Below are 18,268 nucleotides of genomic sequence, written 5' to 3'. Positions count from 1 at the left end.
CCTTGACAGCCGCGAACCAAGACCTCACCGTCGACGAAACCATACGTCGCATCCAGGTCCCGCCGCCTCAGGTTGCCGTACTTCCTCCTGCACCGTCCAGTGCAGGCAGCAGAACGAGAGTCGACACAGTTGCACAAGGATTTTTAACGTTAACAAAGTTATAGGAGACTTTGGGTATATGCCGGCCCGTATTCAGCGGAGAGACTCTGGGTAGGAAGATGACGGAGCCGGCCGGGACGCGCGGGGTCGGTGGCGGCGCTCTCCTCGTCGGTCGCGCGGCTGCTCGCCTCGCCACGGCGACGGGGCGCGCGGTGGCAAGCAAGAAACCGGCCGGGCAGCGCCCAGCGTCCAGCCCCTGTCGCGACGAGGGTGCGTGCGGCAATGCGGGTACGAACCGTTCGCGGAGGAGCAGGGCGCCGTCGTCGTGCCGTGCCGGCCGGCGTTGCCGGCCCGACCAGGGGTGAACAGTGGACGGTATTTTCATTCCCCGTCCGGGCTGGACGGTATTCCGTTTACCGTCCGGGCTGGAGTGATTTTGCACCTATGCGGGCTGGAGCGGGAGCTTTTAGTTTGGGCTGCGCCAAGTGAAGGCCCGGTTCGCGGAGCCCATTACCTCGCTGAGGCCCGTAGCCTCCTGGCGTGAAGCGTTGCCTCAGCGGCCGCCATGGTCGCTCCGGCCTCCGGCGCTCGTAGGTCGTCGCCGGGGATGAGCAGCAACGGCGGCTCACGGTCAGCGACCGAGCGTGGCCAACGCCAGCGCGGCCAGTGCACAGCTTCTGCCGGCGTCGAGAAAAAGAGCAGCAGTGCCCGGTTCAGGTCGCCATTCGTGCTCCACTAGGTGGAAAGTGGAATTGCTGCGGTGGCTGGCATCTTCCCTCTTCGTCTCTAGCTAGTTTCTGAATCCTGAGCTAAGGCCTGAACAGGGAAGACCATTCTCTGCACTCAGATCCGTGGTATGTCTCAGTGCATATTGTTAGTTTTGATCTCCCTGGACCATCGGACCCTAACGGGCCCGATCGGGCCGCCTCACCTCTGCGCCCTGATCGGGGGCGCCCCAGCTCTTTCCTAGCTGGTGGGCCCCCGTCGCGCCGCGCTATAAAAGACAGGTGGGGGCCAGCGGCTCGGATCACGAGGTTCACCGGCCGCCGCCACCCCACCGACAAGTCAAACCTATCCGATCTAGCTTGAGCGCGGTCAGCGGCGGGAAGCTCCACTCCGGCCATCCTCGACGCCCTCTGCCTCGACCCCGAGCCGGCGGACGCGACCGCACCTTCGGCCACCGCGAGCACGAATGCCTACGGCCGGACCGCCCCGAGCTCCCGCACTACACCGCCATAGCGGGCACGTCTGCGTCTGCCGCCGCCCAAGGGCACGAAGGTATACCCGTGCCCCTCCCCTGTCTCTCTCTCTCTCTCTATCTATCTCCGTTGCTCGGCTTGTATTAGCATCTCTGTTTTCCTAGTCTAATCGCGCATTAGCCGATCCGAAGTTTCTATCAATGGTATCAGAGCCTTAGCTATTTGCGTTGATTAGCATTGGAAAATTAAGTGGAAAAGAACCCTAGAAAAGATCCCAGAGAAAACCCAGTGCAAAACCCGCGAAACCCTAACCCTAACCCTAACCCTAGCAAACACACAGAAGAGGGGCGACGGTCACAGAAGAACTTACCTGGTTCTCCTTGCGCCGCCCACCGTCGGCGTGATCGGGACGCCGATGCGTCGACCAGATCCAGCGAGGTCTTGGACCTCGCGTGGACAGGGGCCGTGCGGGCCGCCGTGGGGCCGCTCGCCGCGCCGTAGATCTGGGCGCCACGGAGATGCCGCTCGACGGCGGCGCGCCCACCCTGCGGTGGACGCGCGCGCCGGCGAGGGGGCTCGCCGTGGCGCCGCCCGCTCCATCGCCGCCGGTCGCCGCACGCTCGCGTGGGTGGACAGAAGGAGGCGACGGGGGGAACGGAAGAAGAAATGAGCTAGGGTTTCGGGGGAGAACGGCTCGACGGGTTTTTGTTCGGCCGAAATCGACGCGTAGCCGTTGATCTTGATCGGGCGGCTGCGGTCGTCCCGCGCGTGACCGGGCCTCTTTTGGCCCAGGCGGGGAAGGGAAAGCGCGGCCCGGGCCCAGGTTGCCTCGGCCCCGAGCGCGAGCGCCCGCGCGGGGGGTGCGCGAGGGGACGCGGGCCGGCCCTTAGCAGGCCGCGCGCGCGTGAATGAGCCCGGCTTCGTGCTGGGCCTCGCGGAGGGAGTGGGCCGGCTGGGCCGCTTGCAACAGACAGCGCAGTGCAATGTTTTTTAATTTTTCAGAAGTCATTTTTCAATAGAATTTGCTTGAATTTGATGCATTTCAAATTCAAACTTGATAGAAATTTGATGCACTGCTTATAAAAGATAATTTTAGACACTTTTTTGATAGAATTAATGTTTTCCGCTGCAAAGATTAAATAGATCCATTTTTTACTGTATATTTGCCTTGTTATTTAAATTTGAACCAACGGGATAATTTAAATTTAAAGGCACATGGATAATTTTGTCTTGTAATATTGTTAATTTTTGACCAAGTTAACAATAACAATATTGCAATAGTATTATTTTAATAGATATTTTTCATGTATTATTTCTGTTTATGCCCAACGGTATTCTAGATTTAATACAAAAAGAGATTATGCCTCAATTTTTGATAGATAATTTTCATGTATTATCTCTAATTCTGCCCAACGGTGTTTTAGATTTATTTCATGTATTATCTCTAATTCTGCCCAACGGTGTTTTAGATTTAATACACAAGGTTATTGCATATTTTAACTTATGACCAACGTCGTATTTATACATATGCAATAATTTATTTGACTTTATTTTAATGTTTTCACCACTCATGAATATTTTTTCAGGAGGATTATCAATGATGATTTCCATCAACGATATTCCTATATTAAAAGGAGACAATAACAATGAATGGTACAGAAAGCTGGACCTTTATTTCATCATGGGTGAATTGGATTGTGTTCTAGTTACACCGACTCCCAAAGAGCCTGTGCCTCCTGAAAGAGAGGACACAGACACAGATGCTTCTTGGAAGCAAACAGAGCTTGCTTATAAGAAAGCAAGAGCAGATTATAAGAGGCTTTATGCAAAATGGTTTTCTGCCAACAAGAAGTGTTTGGCAGTGGTAAAGAAACACGATTGAGCCTGCAATTATGGGCTCAATCCCAGATTGTGCCACCGTCATAGAATATCTTGAAAAATTAAGGAACCAGTACACTGATTCTTCAAAGACTTATGCAACCCAGTTGATCAAACAACTGGTTTCAGAAAGATATAATGGTGGTGGCATAAGAGAACACATCCATCGCATGGTCAACCAGAATAACAAGCTAAAGTCATTGGACCTTGCCTTCAAGGAGGATCACATTGTCCATTTGGTTTTTGCTTCGTTACCAAAAGAGTTTGACACTTTTGTTGTAAATTACAACACCCAACCACATACTTGGGACATAGAAAAGACCATTGCGATGTGTGTTCAGGAGGAGGAAAGGATAAAATCCACCACTGGTGGATCTTTAAACTACGTGAACAAGAAGAAGAATGCCAATTATAAAGGCAATTTTTCATCTTCTTCTTCATCCTCTTCTAAAGGAAAAGGCTCTCATCAACACAGACCTCAGGAAGGACAGACTCTAGTAGAGAAGGATCAGTGTCTCTACTGCAAAGAGAGGGGTCACTACAAGAAGAATTGTCACCGATATTTAAAGATGATCATGGAGAAGAGAGGTGAGAACGTTATTTCATTTGTAAATGAATCCTTGTATATAGAATATTCAAAAACCACTTGGTGGATTGATTCAGGAGCAACTGTTCATGTTGCCAATTCGTTGCAGGGATTCCATTCGACGAGAATCACTCAAAGAAGCGAAAGGCAAGTTAGAGTGGCAAATGGAGCTCAGGCAGATGTAGAAGCAGTAGGAGACGTTCATTTGGAACTCGACACTGGCTTCATTATTGTTCTTAGAGATGTTTTATTTGTTCCTTCTTTACACAGAAACTTAATTAGTGTGTCTCGCCTGGACAAAGATGGTTATTCCTGTCTATTTGGTGATGGCAAGTGTTTGATCAAATGTAATGATACAGTTATTTCCATTGCATTCAGAAAGAATGATCTTTATTTGATATCGTTACGCGAAAGTGTGAATTCCGTATGTGATAACAGTGCGAATGTATTCTCGTCCACACTCGCGAATAGAAAACGAAAGAGAACTCAAGATGCGTCGTCGAAATTATGGCACTGTCGTTTAGGCCATATTTCGAGGGGGAGAATAGAGAGATTAATTAAAAACGAAATTCTTCCTCCATTAGAGTTCTCTGACTTAGAGCAATGCATTGAATGCATAAAAGGCAAATTCGTTAAGAAAATAAAGAAAAATGCTAAGAGGAGCACAGGTGTATTAGAAATAATTCACACAGATATCTGTGATCCGTTTAATGTAAAGAGTGTGGATGGATATGACTCGTTCATAACATTCACAGACGATTATTCCCGTTATGGGTACATATATCCAATTAAAGAAAGATCGGAGGCTTTGGATAAATTTAAAATATTCAAGGCCGAAGTAGAAAATCAACACGATTTAAAGATTAAAATCGTAAGATCCGATCGTGGAGGGGAATACTACGGTCGACATACCCAATATGGTCAAGTTACACGACCTTTTGCGAAGTTCCTGATGGAACAAGGCATAGTAGCCCAGTACTCGATGCCGGGCAAGCCTCAGCAGAACGGAGTGCCTGAAAGACGCAATCGTACCCTGATGGATATGGTGCGAAGCATGATCAGTTACTCTATATTGACAGTGAGTTTATGGATGGAGGCTATGAAAACCGCCATTCATATTCTCAACAGAGTTCCAAGTAAATCGGTGCCGAAAACGCCGTATGAGATGTGGACAGGTAGAATATCCTCACTGAATCACCTGCGGGTGTGGGGGAGTCCTGCTGAGGCAAAAGTGTTTAACCCGACCATTGCAAAACTAGATTCCAAAACGGTATCTTGCCATTTTATTGGCTATCCAGAAAGGTCAAAGGGTTTTCGTTTCTACTGCCCAGACAGATCTACAAAATTTGTAGAAACGAGATACGCAGTCTTCCTTGAAGATCAAATGATCCGGGGGAGCGGCACAGCAAGGAAAATTGATCTTGAGGAGAAGCGGGTGTATACACCCAATCCCGTGATTCAGGAATCTTCTTTTCCGCTGCCCGCTGCGTCTGCACCGCCAGTGCAAGTCACTGCGATGCCAACACCTGTAATGGCTCCTTCTGTGGTGACGATGAATGAGGAAGTGGAACCCATTCATCAGGCTCCTAATGAGCCCGTTGCCGCACAAGAAGAGGAGCACCAGCAGCCCCAAATAGATGAGGCACCGCAGGCTCAGGCTCATGTGAGACCTCAAAGAACAAGGAAGCGCGCTATTTCCGACGACTATGAAGTCTATAATAGCGAAGAAATTCAAATAGAGGATGATCCCACTTTATTTGAAGAAGCCATGAGAAGTGAACATTCGTCGAAGTGGCTTGATGCCATGGAAGATGAATTAAAATCGATGAGTACCAACAAAGTGTGGGACTTAGAGGAAATTCCTAAAGGAGCCAAAACAGTAGGCTGTAAATGGGTCTACAAAACCAAATATGACTCCTAAGGGAATATAGACAAATTTAAAGCACGACTCGTGGCAAAATGATACACACAAAGAGAAGGAATTGATTACAACGAGACCTTTTCCCCAGTCTCTTGTAAAGATTCTTTCAGAATCATAATGGCTCTTGTAGCTCATTATGATTTAGAATTACATCAGATGGATGTGAAGACAGCATTCCTGAACGGGGATCTAGATGAAACCGTCTACATGGCACAGCCGGAAGGTTTTGTCGTGGAAGGTAAAGAAAAATTGGGATGCCGTTTGAGGAAATCGATTTATGGGCTAAAGCAAACTTCAAGACAGTGGTACTTGAAGTTCGACAAAACAATAAAAGAATTCGGGTTTAAAGAAAATGTTGAGGACAATTGCGTTTACGCAAAGTTCAAGAATGGGAAGTACGTCTTCCTAATCTTGTATGTGAACGATATTCTACTGGCAAGTAGTGATGTCAGTCTGCTACTAGAAACGAAAAAGTTTTTATCCTCGCATTTCGAGATGAAAGATCTTGGTGAAGCAAGATTCGTTCTAGGAATCGAGATTTATCGAGACAGATTGAAAGGGGTATTAGAATTGTCACAAAAGACATATATAGAAAAGGTTCTAAAGAAATTTAACATGCATAAATGCAGTGCCTCACCTGCACCTATAGTTAAGGGCGACAGATATGGAGAATCTCAATGTCCCAAAGACTCAGTATGAAATCGATCAAATGAAAATGGTACCATATGCTTCTGCTGTGGGAAGCTTGCAGTATGCACAAGTGTGCACATGCCCTGATATAGCTTACGTTACCGGGTTGCTTGGCAGATTTCAGAGTAATTCAGGACCAGAACACTGGAAGTTAGTAAAGAAGGTTCTGCGCTATTTGCAAGGAACCAAAGGCCTCATGTTAACATACAGGAAAATAGAATCTCTGCGTATCGTAGGATACTCAGACTCCGATTATGCAGGAGATGACAGAAAATCCACGTCAGGATATGTATTCACCCTAGCCGGGGGAGCGATATCGTGGAAAAGTTGCAAACAAACCGTCACTACATCGTCCACAATGTATGCCGAGTTTGTTGCATGTTATGAGGCTACAGGGCAGGTGAACTGGCTAAAGAAGTTCGTACCCGGTTTGAGAATGGTTGATGATATATCTAAACCATTACAGTTGTACTGCGATAACGAACCCGCAGTAATGTATGCTCACAACAACAAGACAAGTGGTGCTGCCAAACACATAGATATAAAGTATTATGTTGTGAAAGATAAAGTCCGAAATCAGATTATAAATCTCGAGCATATAAGCACAGTGAAAATGCTTGTGGATCCGCTAACGAAAGGCTTACCACCCAGCGTGTTCAAGGAACACGTAGCCGGCATAGGGCTAAGGGATAGCCTGTGATCTTCGGACTATAAGGGCTCAAAAGGTTAAAGAATACGTCTCTGAATGGAAGCGTGAATTGTAGCTGCTAAATCTATCGACAGATGATCGTGACGATGAGGCATGCTCTATACACAAATCTGTGACGAAACGTGAAAAAGCAAAAGTAAAAGAAAAGTATAGGGTGAGATCAAGGGGGAGACTGTTAGTTTTGATCTTCCTGGACCATCGGACCCTAACGGGCCCGATCGGGCCGCCTCACCTCTGCGCCCTGATCGGGGGCGCCCCAGCTCTTTCCTAGCTGGTGGACCCCCGTCGCGCCGCGCTATAAAAGACAGGTGGGGGCCAGCGGCTCGGATCACGAGGTTCACCGGCCGCCGCCACCCCACCGACAAGTCAAACCTATCCGATCTAGCTTGAGCGCGGTCAGCGGCGGGAAGCTCCACTCCGGCCATCCTCGACGCCCTCTGCCTCGACCCCGAGCTGGCGGACGCGACCGCACCTTCGGCCACCGCGAGCACGAACGCCTACGGCCGGACCGCCCCGAGCTCCCGCACTACACCACCATGGCGGGCACGTCTGCGTCTGCCGCCGCCCAAGGGCACGAAGGTATACCCGTGCCCCTCCCCTGTCTCTCTCTCTCTATCTATCTCCGTTGCTCGGCTTGTATTAGCATCTCTGTTTTCCTAATCTAATCGCGCATTAGCCGATCCGAAGTTTCTATCACATATAACAATAGGAACAAATAAAGAGGTGCAGATTAGATTCACATCGGCATCGTTCCAGTAGGTTCTGTTCAGCATCGGTACTACATCTACATGCGAGCCACTGCTCACAGCTCCTCTGCTTCGTCCGTGGCCGGCTCGCCTCGCCCGCCGCCGCCGCCGCGTTCCGGCAGTTGCAGAACACGCGCGCCTCTGACGCAAGGATCGAACGAGCCGCGCGCGCGGGCGGCGTCGCTATCTTCCTCCGGCATGCCAGGAAGCATCACGGAACTGGCCGTTCGCGCTCAGCAGAAGGCTGGGTAGCAGGTGGAGTGGAGGCCGGAGCCGGCCTGGACTCGCGCGACGCGATCTGCGGCGCCGCTCTCCTCGTCGGCCGCGCGGCTTATCCCGCCTCGGCCTCGTCACGGCGACGCACGCCGGCCGGAAGCCCGCAAGCCAGCGCCTGCCGCCCACCGTCGCCCCTGGCTAGCCCCTGCCGTGACGGAGCGCCTTCAGCAATGCAAATACGAAGAGATCAAGGGTATCGTCCAGCCACGCAAGGAGGAGGACGCCGCGCCTGCGCGGGAGCCGTCGCCGTGCCGGGGCCGGCGTCCCCGACCGGGCAGGGGGTGGACGGTATTCGATTCGCCGTCCAGGGGGGACGGTATTTCATTTCCCGTCCCGGCTAGAGTGATTCTTAGCCGTACGATGGGATCTCTGCGGCTGGAGATCGACCTGGCGTGCTGGAGCCCGGTGCGTTGGTTTGGGCTGCGCAAGTGACGGCCCAGTTTCCTCAGCCCATTTACCTCTCTGAGGCCCGAAGCCACCTGCCGTGCAGCGTTGCCATTGCCTCAGCGACCGCCCTGGTTGCTCCGGCCGGCGCTCGCCGCCGGCGCCGTCATGGCGGGGATGAGCTCGCGGCAAGGAGGGAGACGGCCGGCGATGAGGACGAGGCGACTAGCTCAGACGTCTCCACCTTCCGCTTGCGGCTCATCGTTCATGTATTATTCATGTTGTTTCAGTTCAGTCCGATGATCCTCTCAACTTCTGCTGCTTCGCCGACCAACGGCCGCGTCTGCACCAGGAATGAAGGGCGTAACCCCTCTCCATCGGGGGCGCATTGGCCCGTCGAGAAGCAATAGGCGAAGGGCGTGGCGCCGGTGTGCGGGGCCCAGCCACGACGAGCCCCGGCCCCCGAGGCCGAGCAAAGGAGCAAGCCAGACGTCGCGGGCGCCGCCGCCGCGCTGGCCGGCTGCGCTGGGCAGTTGGCGTCCCCGGCCAGCAATGCGGCGGCCGGTGAGGACGCCTCCTCTCTTCCGCTCGTAGCTTTCATGCCTCACCGCGGGTCCCGCCAGTCGCAGAACACGCGCGCTCGCGCATGTGCTCGCCGTCAAGCTCCGGCATGCCAGCCACCACGGAATTGGCCGTTCTGCAGAGCAGAGAGGCTGCATACGAGGCCGGCCTGGACGCGCGGGATCGGCGGCGGCGCTATCCTCTTTGGTCGCGCGGCGGCGCTATCCTCTTCGGTCGCACGGCTTCTCGCCTCGCCACGGCGACACAGCGCCGCGCCCATGCCGTGCCGGCCGCGTGCGCCGGCGTCCCCGGCCGACCAGGGGTGGACGGTAGTTCATTCACCGTCCGGGCTCGAGTGATTTTGAACCGTAGGATGGCACCTGTGCGGCTGGGATCGATCCTCGCGGGCTAGAGCGGGAGCGTCGGTTTGGGCCGCGCCAGGTGAAGGCCCAGTTCCCTGAGCCCATCACCTCGTTGAGGCCCGTAGCCTGGCGTGGAGTGCAGCGTTGCCTCAGCTGGTTGGTTGCTCCGGCGCCCGTCGGCAGGGCATGAAGGATCGGATGACGACCAGTCGAGCTCGCGACAGTGAAGCCGTCGGCCGGCGAGGCATGACTGAGCGAGGCAAGCCATTAAGCTAATCACTGCCCTTCTCAATTACCCATCACTTAAACCGATGAATATATTGGCAGTGGTGGTGCTGAATGGTGGTCGCTCTAAGTGTGCAAAGCTACTTCATGCCGTCTTGCTGATAGGAAGTCAACTCATACTCTATGGTCCATGAATGTCACTCTTGGTGAATATTCAGATTCAAAACTAGCTGAATATTCAGGGTCGAGTGTGCAAAAAATTGTATGTGCAGCACGACAAACGTCAAGATAGATGGCCAGATAATACGTACCATACTTCAAGTTGTAATATACTCCCTCCGTTCTAAATTATTAGTCATTTGCATAATTTTTATTATGCATCTCGTGATCTAGATATATGTTATGAACTTCTGATTATTGAATCCTTGGAAGAAGACGACACTTTGACAGCTGACGTGTTAGGGAGAAAGACTAATACGGACTGAGCTACTAAAAGATGCTTGCTGAGGAAGAACAATACTGGCATAAGAGGTCCAGCTCAAGATCGTTGTTGAAGGGAGACAATAATACAGAGTTCTTTCATAGAATGGCCAATGGGAAAAAAGGAAGAATATGATCTTCAGTTTAACACATGATAACACTACTATTGAAGGTGATGCCCGAGCTGTTAGATCATGCCACCGGATACTACAAGGAACTTTTTGGGCCATCTGTAAACTCCAATATGAAACTGGATCCCAATTGTTGGAAAGAAGAGGAGAGAATTACTGAGGAAGAAAACAGTTTGTTAACCAGGCCTTTTGAAATGGACGAAATCAAAGCTGCTGTTTTTTCTATGGAAAAGAATACAGCACCTGGGCCTAACCATATGCCCATTGAATTCTATCAAACCTGTTGGGAGTTTCTGCAGACAGATATTTGGCTGCTATTTCAAGAATTTCATGGCCATGAGCTGGATATTGGGAGATTAAACTATGGAACTATCATCTTGATTCCCAAGATAAAAGATGCAAATCTGATCCAGCAATACAGGCCAATCTGCCTGCTCAATGTGATCTATAAAATTATTACCAAAGCCCTCATGTTGAGACTGGAGGGGTGCATGAGTAAAATAATCAACAAAGCCCAGAATGCTTTTATCAAAGGAAGGAGGTGTAATGTGCCTACATGAGATCCTACATGATACAAGTGTGAAAAAGAAAGAGGGTCTTATTCTAAAACTCGATTTTGAAAAGGCCTATGACAAAATAAACTAGAACTTCTTGATGGAATGTTTGAAGCAAAGAGGATTTAATGATAAATGGTGTCTCTGGATATGGGAAGTAAAGACAAGTCGTATCCTGAGTGTGAAAGTAAATAAGACTATGGGGAGCTATTTCAAATGTGGTAAAGGGGTTAGGCAAGGGGACCCTCTGTCTCCCCTTCTCTTTAACATAGCAGTGGACACTTTATCCAAAATGGTAAACTTAGCTCAGTCAAACAAAATCATCACTGGTCTGGTACCAGAGTATGTGGAGAATGGAGCGGCCATTCTGCAGTATGCTGATGATACAATATTGTGCTTGGAAGATGATGTGGACAAGGCTAGAAATATGAAAGACCTCCTTTATCTCTTTGAAGATATGTCAGGACTGAAAATAAACTTCAACAAAAGTGAAGTAATCATGGTTTGTGAAGACACAGACAAATCAAATATCTACTCAGAAATGTTCAATTGTGCAACTGGGATCTGGCCCATTAAATACCTGGGAGTACCAGTGTCTGGCTCAAGACTTCATGTGATGGACTGGGTCCCCTAAGATGAAAAATTGGTTAAAAGGCTTGATGGGTGGAAAGGAGCAGTGTTATCCATTGGGGGGAGAACCATGTTAATCAAAGCATGTTTGAGCAGCATACCAACATATTGTATGTCCATGTACCTCCTCCCAAAAACAATTGTGAAAAGAATGGATAGAACCAGAAAGAGATTTTTCTGGCCGGGGGGCACAAAAAAGAAATACTTTCTAGTTAAGTGGTCCAAGATAAGCAGACCAAAAAAGAAAGGTGGTTGGGGATACATGACTTGAGGCTGATGAATCAGAGTTTGCTTAGCAAGTGGTGGTGGAAGTTAGAAAATGGTGAAGGAATGTGGCAAGAGATTGTGAGGCAGAAATATGTGAAACAAAGCACCATACCCCAGCTGAAAGCCAAGCCCGGGAATTCTCCTGTATGGAACGACTTAAAGTCAGAGATTGGTATTTGAAGGGGAGAGTGATGGTGGTAGAGAATGGAAAAAAACTGACTTCTGGTCTGATATATGGTGTACCTCGATCCCCCTAACGGAAAAGTTCCCTAATCTGTTTGCAATTTGTAGGGAGAAAAACTGCACAGTCAACTATATGGCCTGCAGGGACTGGAGATTAAACTTTAGGAGATGGTTGGATGAGGCTAACCAAAACAGTCTTGAGGGAACTCAAAGATTTGTTGAGTGCCTTTGCCATAACTGAGAATGAGGATAAGCCAAAATGGTCTTGGAATAAAAATGGGTGTTTTTCAGTCAAATCCATGTACACACATATGTTTAACAATGAGGCTGACTCACCTAACAAAAAAATCTGGAGGGCTAAAATCCCTCTGAAAATAAAAATTTTCATGTGGCTCATTCATCAGAATGCTATTCTTACAAAAGAAAATCTTCTGAAAAGGAAATGGCAGGGAGATCCAAAATGCCGTTTTTGCTCTGACCCTGAATCGATTAACCATCTGTTCTTTGAGTGTCCCATGGCCAAGTTTAGCTGGAGCCTAATTGCTATGGTGGTGGGGGCTGACTGCAGACCCACCTCCTTTGCCCAGTTCTGGCTTTGGGCTCAAAAATACATGGCGAATGGGTCCATTTTTCACATGGTGGGTTTGGCAGCGGTTGTCTGGGCCATTTGGAGAGCGCGCAACAATATCTGCTTTGAAAAAAAATTTATTCGATCTCCCACCGAGATCATTTGCTCGGCCTTATCTTTTATTCTGTTTTGGGCAGAGCTCCAAGGTGCTGATAATCGGGCGATTCTGGAAGCCGGAGCCGAAGTCCTCAGGTCCAGGGCGTTGCTGTTCCACCCTTCTGAGGCGCCGGCGGCGGACACAGGGATGGTGCTGCTCCATTGATGGGAAGCCCTGCTCATCGCGATCTACAACTTCATCGGGAGCTGCCATGCTCATGACCTTCCAAAGAGGAGAACTTTGCAGTGTTTCGTTCTGTGTTCTGCGATGTTCTTCTAGTTTGCTGTGTTCTAGCACTGTGGTTGCAGCCCTCTGCTGCTGTATTAAGAATGGTCTGTTGCCTTTGGGTTTCCTTTTCCGAACAAAGTAGGGCCGCTGGGCCGAGTAGGCTGCTACCAAAACTCTGTTAATTTCGTTGCTTCAAGTAACGAAATCAGGGCTCTGCCCCTGTTGGAAAAAGAAGTGTATAATAAAGTCTATGTATCTTAGAAAATCAAAACGGGACGGAGAGAGTACCGATGATACGACGCACTAGCAGTAGAAGTCTTAAAATCTCGCATGTGGCCAGCTTCAGGCAACAATTAGAAATTACCTTCAGCGATGTTTAGACGTCCCCTTACTGACAGCCCAAGATAACGGTTTGGGCCATCGAGTTTGAGTTCATTTTGGGCCATGTCCGATCCGGAGGGAACTGTCGTCCTAATCAGACTAGTATATTGACCGTGCTAACGTTACGGGTTTCTGAATGTATCCATACCTATTATTACATTTTAAATGTACAATTTGATGCTATTTCATCAGCAAATATGAACGTTAGCACTTGATATATAAATATTGGAAATTGTTGCTCTTACTCCCAACCTGGTTACACCCACTAACCTACATTGGATCTGCTCAACAAGAGCCTCAATCCGAACCAACAACATCCTCTCCCCTCTGTATTGGCTTCTCTCCCTGCTTCCCATTCCTGATCACCAATTCACCAGACGTCCAGCCCTCCTACCTGTCACTTGAGCTGCCCCTCAGATCAACTGCTGCCATGGACCGTTCCAGATTAATTTTGCAGCTGCAGGCACACATGTCCAAAACAAACAAAAAACTTATTGACCATAAGGTAGAATATCAGACTCATATATGCTTGGACATTTTTTATAATGAACTGATATTTGGGCATTTAAAAAAATGATACCATGTACATGCTATTCTCTTAAATGAATATTGCAAAGTAATTAACGTGGTTGTTGTACACTTGGGCATGTGGATTGAAAAATAAGACCAGGACACCAAACACTTTCATCGAGCATTTGTAACTAACTTTAGCATTTCACCAAACAGTTTGCAGGCAGCCCATGACACAATATACTTTACTATTTTTTTTCTGAACTCTAATTCTCTAAACAATGCCACTGTAATTGAATGGATTGCTTAGCTGAAAGACAAAATCAGCATGTTCACCATCACATTAAAATAGTAACATTCAGTTCTTAAATTGAATAACACTAATGATACTTACGATATTGTGACCAAATTTCTGTATTACCTACAAACGTCTTCTCTCTTGCATGGCATCACATTGTCACTCAACAATAGAATGTGGCCTGAATGTCAACCATCAAATTCTCAACACCTCATAATCATAATGCAGAAAGTGAAACAACAACGATTGGTGCACCCAGTGGTAAACTAAATACAAAGGAAATCTTGACAAAGTTTCAGTCCTAAAATGTGTGTAGGTGTTGTGCATGCAGCTTGCAGGAAAGCAACAGACACGGATACCTCAATTATAAGGTTCTCATTTCCATCAAGGCTCCAATCATCTTTAGCATTTCCACTGCGTTTTGGAAAGGGCTGAAAGTCATAAGAAGGGTCAGTTACTATTTACATTTATATGCTATTTACATGCTCCAAAAATTGTATTGCAATTAAGGAACATTACAGGTTTGTGAGTGAAAGAAACATATCGATGGGTTAATACAGAGTTAAGGGACATTGAAATTAAGCAAACAAAAATAATTCCATAAGTCAGAGCTGAACACAATCAATAGGAGATCTACAACATAATACAACAATAGATGGTGGACAGAGAAGCAATGGAACCTGCACTCCGAATAACTGTCCAAGGTAAGATACCTGCAATAGTAATGGATGGTACTTCGTGTTCTTATTCCCAGATGACTCCTTTGGGCCATTTACCACTAATCTACATTTCATTCATCAAAATAAATGATAATATAAGTTAGAACATACCCCCTCAATTTCTCTGTTGTAAGTCAGATATTCAGGATTTGTTGCAGATGTTATACAAACATTTCTCTTCAACCAACAAACAACATAGCCAAGCATTCATATTCACTACTCGGTCAGATGATATAGTGCCTCCAAATAAAGTAATCCAACATCCCAACACTGATGTTATTACTAAATATGAAGGTAATAAGGAGAAATCAAATTCTGATCAGTGCATTCAAGTCACTTTTTTTGACACGGTCAAAACTGGAACAAGAGGACTTTATTTGATTGTTCAATTTGGAGACCTTCTAAGGAAATAGCCATACATATAAGCAAAAACAGGTGAATGAGAATCACACAATTTCGTTCACCTCTTTCTTCTACATGGCCGCAACATCGATTTCCCAAAAAATCAGATCAGCAGCACATCTGCCATTAGAGATGGTTGTGCCCAGCGTTGCTGTGTCCAGCACAAGGAGTACAGCGGGAGGGAGGAAAAATCACCTGGATCCTGTCGAGTTCGGGAATAGCTGAGGCTTCCGCATTGTGTTGGGGAGGAGTGTGAGGTCAGAGACGAGTTCGACGTTGTGAATCCTCAGGGACTTCCGCGTTCTGTTAATAAGAACACCATGAGCAATCAGTCACCCTACCTTTGTAGTAGGCACTCTATGAAGTCCTGCTTCAACTTCCCTTACTATTTGGTACAGTTCCTCTACACACAATCCCTCAAGCTCCTCACCTCTAAACTGTGTACACAATTGAACAGTTAAATCATTTTTTAACTTCAAAAGCCACAACCCGTGCTCGACTGCAGTCATTTCCATCCTAAAGTGGCAAATGCACATTATTTATATGTGATTTCCAAAGACACCATGGATATAAAAAGCACGGCATATGGAGTAGCAATGTACCCAGTTGGAGCAGTTGGCCACCTAAGTAGGGATGTCAAATGACCTGTATTTTGATTGATAGTAGTGTCAGGTAGAACCAGAGACTTCTCAAACCTACATAATAAATGCTTATTATCAAGTGAATCATTCGATCTATAAGAGTAAGACTACAACACATCTATACCAGCTGGACTTTCTGATAAGGGAACAAGTCTAATTTACCCTCTTTTTGTTTCAAGAGAAAAAACAATATTTTCAGACCAAGGTCGAGAGGGTCCTACCGTACCAACATAGCAGTTTGATTTCTGCAGTAAAAATTGTAGACGTCCACAGCTGTAATATCTAAAGCAGTAATTAATTTGATAACTGTTGGAATATTTAGGCCCATTAGTGCAAAGATCCACTATGTAAATCCAAATAATTCCAATAAAATCTCAAAGGTGTATTAGTGCAAAGGTGCATGGCAACAAGTTAGTCTCACCTTGCTAATGGAGGTGGAGAAAAGCCAACTTAAATAGTTGGATGCTCTCCATGTTCTTGCAAGTATGGGTGAGAGGAAGAAGGAAGAACACGTGCGTGCGCTCGCTCGCCTCGCCGGGCTCGGGCGAAGGGCGTGGGCGCGGCGTGCGCGTGAATGGTTCGCAAAAATCCGGTCCAATCCTTGCGGGCACGCGGCTTCCTTTTGCAGATTTGTTTTGCCACTTCGAATCTGTTACGGATTTCACGCGCGGAATTTTGGAACTCGTAACCGACTTGATTTTTGGATGCCAAAAATCCTAGTGGTTCCTTCCTATAATTACGCGCGGGTGCCGAAGGAAAAATATATACAGAAGACGCAAACCACTCCTCAACCTGCCTGCTGCGCCGCCGCGTACGCTGCTTCGTCGCGTTCGTCGGCGTGCACCGGCAATCGGGAGAGCAGGTCTCCGAAATCTCGTCCTCAGCGATCCTGCACCGGGAGAGGGCGAATAAGGTTTTTGGGAAGCGCTCTGCGCAACTGCTCGAACGCTTCCACATCGCTGTCCTCTACGTCCTCGTCGCCACGGCTCGTCTTCCTCCTCGCCAATGGGGCGCGACTCGGCGCCGTCAAGCACGCGGAGGTGCTGATCGTCGCCGTCGTCTTCTTTACCTGGTTATTCCGATCAGGCAAGATACATACGGTTTTCTGTCCCTAACTATGTCTTTCATACCTAGTATGATCTGGTTAGGGTTGATCTTGATGCTGCAATGTTATATCTTAAATCACTTGATGAGTATGTTTAGATATGTTCGTTTTCTGTACGCAATTTTTGATGAGTATGTTTAGATATGTTCGTTTTCTGTACGCAATTTTCATTATGGTCATAATTTATCTTCGGGTTAATTTAAAACCGAAACTCTTATTTTTTTCTATCAAGCGAGAGTCACATACATCTCACCAGCAACAACCAAGCAAGCAGGAAAAGATGGGAACTTTTGTCCTTTCAGCGGTAAAAAAAAGGAAAAGAAGATTGCGCATAACAACGTTGTGGGGGCTTCCGTGTGTAAGCGTATGGAGATTTTATCGAACATCTTGCAAGCAGTGGAGGAAACGTGGCCATGTCATGCCTTTCGATTGCTCGTAGCCTCGTTCCTGCAGCTCATTGTAGGTGAAGCTGGAGCACGTCGAGCTGACAGCCTTGCCTGACCTGTTGTTGGCGGCCAACGATGTGGATCCCCCAGAGGTGCTGTTCCCGCCCTTCCAGACTGCTATTGTTGCGCCTCCACGGCTTGATCCGGGAGTTGTGTCATGAGGAGATTCCAATAAACACTGGGATTCTCCACATAAAGGAGATCGGAAGCTGAAAACAGATTGAATCGAAGAAGGAACAGTGGAGCAGGAGCCACAGAACCGTACCGAGCGAACGTCGTAGCGGCCGCTAACCGTCGTGCCATGCATACGCCGCCTCTGCTCCTTGGGGAAGCGTCCAACGCGACGGCGACGACGAGAGCGAGCAGGGAGCTAGCGTCCAAAACGAACACACAAGAAAACAGTCTGAAGAAATTCGAGGCAATGGGAGCTAGCGTACCTGCAGCGGGAGCGCGTCCATATCGGCGCGCAGTGCGATGAACGGCGGTCCCCGGTGCCGACGGACGCGGTGTCGCCCTTTCCGTCGACCAGGTACCAGTACGCGACGCCCATGGCGTCGAGCTCCCTCAGCGCGCTCGTCTCGTGCTCCCTCAGCCAGCGCCGCACACCGCGGCCCCCAGGCGCCGAGCCACACGACGGCGACGGCAAGAGCGAGCTGGGTGTTGGCCGGCCTCGGCGCGGGCGTGGCCATCGGGAACGGGACAGGACGGGGCGAAGGCCACGCTGCACGGGCGGCCATTGGGAGATGAAGAGGCAGTTTGCGTGATGAGGAGTCGAGGACTCGAAGCGTCGCGAGGGAGGGCAGTGTGCGGGGCTCCGAAGGGGTACGAGGATGATCCAAATAACAGCAACCATTGGATTTGAGTGAGGAAGGAGAGAGGAGATGAGAGAAGATCTGAACGGTTCAATCTAATAGAGGTGAATTACTGGGTGC

The 18,268-nt window shown here is 48.4% G+C and overlaps 1 protein-coding gene across 4 annotated transcripts; it reads right to left on the bottom strand.

Moving 5' to 3' along the window:
• Positions 1-13,427: 13,427 nt before the first annotated feature.
• Positions 13,428-17,872, bottom strand: LOC112903340. 4 transcript variants are annotated; one of them, XR_003230785.1, is made up of 7 exons: positions 15,747-15,871; positions 15,575-15,660; positions 15,340-15,447; positions 14,737-14,806; positions 14,383-14,454; positions 14,147-14,204; positions 13,428-13,672 (listed from the first exon to the last, which is right to left on the bottom strand). XR_003230785.1 is itself a non-coding variant. In XM_025972584.1 (5 exons), exons 1-5 carry the CDS (start codon positions 17,637-17,639, stop codon positions 13,661-13,663), a joined length of 300 nt encoding a protein of 99 aa, XP_025828369.1. In that variant the 5' UTR covers positions 17,640-17,872; the 3' UTR covers positions 13,428-13,660. The 4 variants fall into 4 exon arrangements, 2 of the variants coding, with proteins under 2 accessions (XP_025828369.1, XP_025828368.1); XM_025972584.1 differs by lacking the exons at positions 14,147-14,204; positions 15,575-15,660; positions 15,747-15,871 and adding an exon at positions 17,602-17,872; XM_025972583.1 differs by lacking the exons at positions 13,428-13,672; positions 14,147-14,204; positions 15,575-15,660; positions 15,747-15,871 and adding an exon at positions 17,602-17,872 and having other exon boundaries at positions 14,210-14,454.
• Positions 17,873-18,268: the final 396 nt, after the last annotated feature.

Source organism: Panicum hallii, chromosome 8 (genome assembly GCF_002211085.1).
Source record: "Panicum hallii strain FIL2 chromosome 8, PHallii_v3.1, whole genome shotgun sequence".
NCBI classification, from domain to species: Eukaryota; Viridiplantae; Streptophyta; class Magnoliopsida; order Poales; family Poaceae; genus Panicum; species Panicum hallii.
Note: the sequence above shows the minus strand (reverse complement) of the source record. Positions and strands in the feature narration are given on the sequence as shown.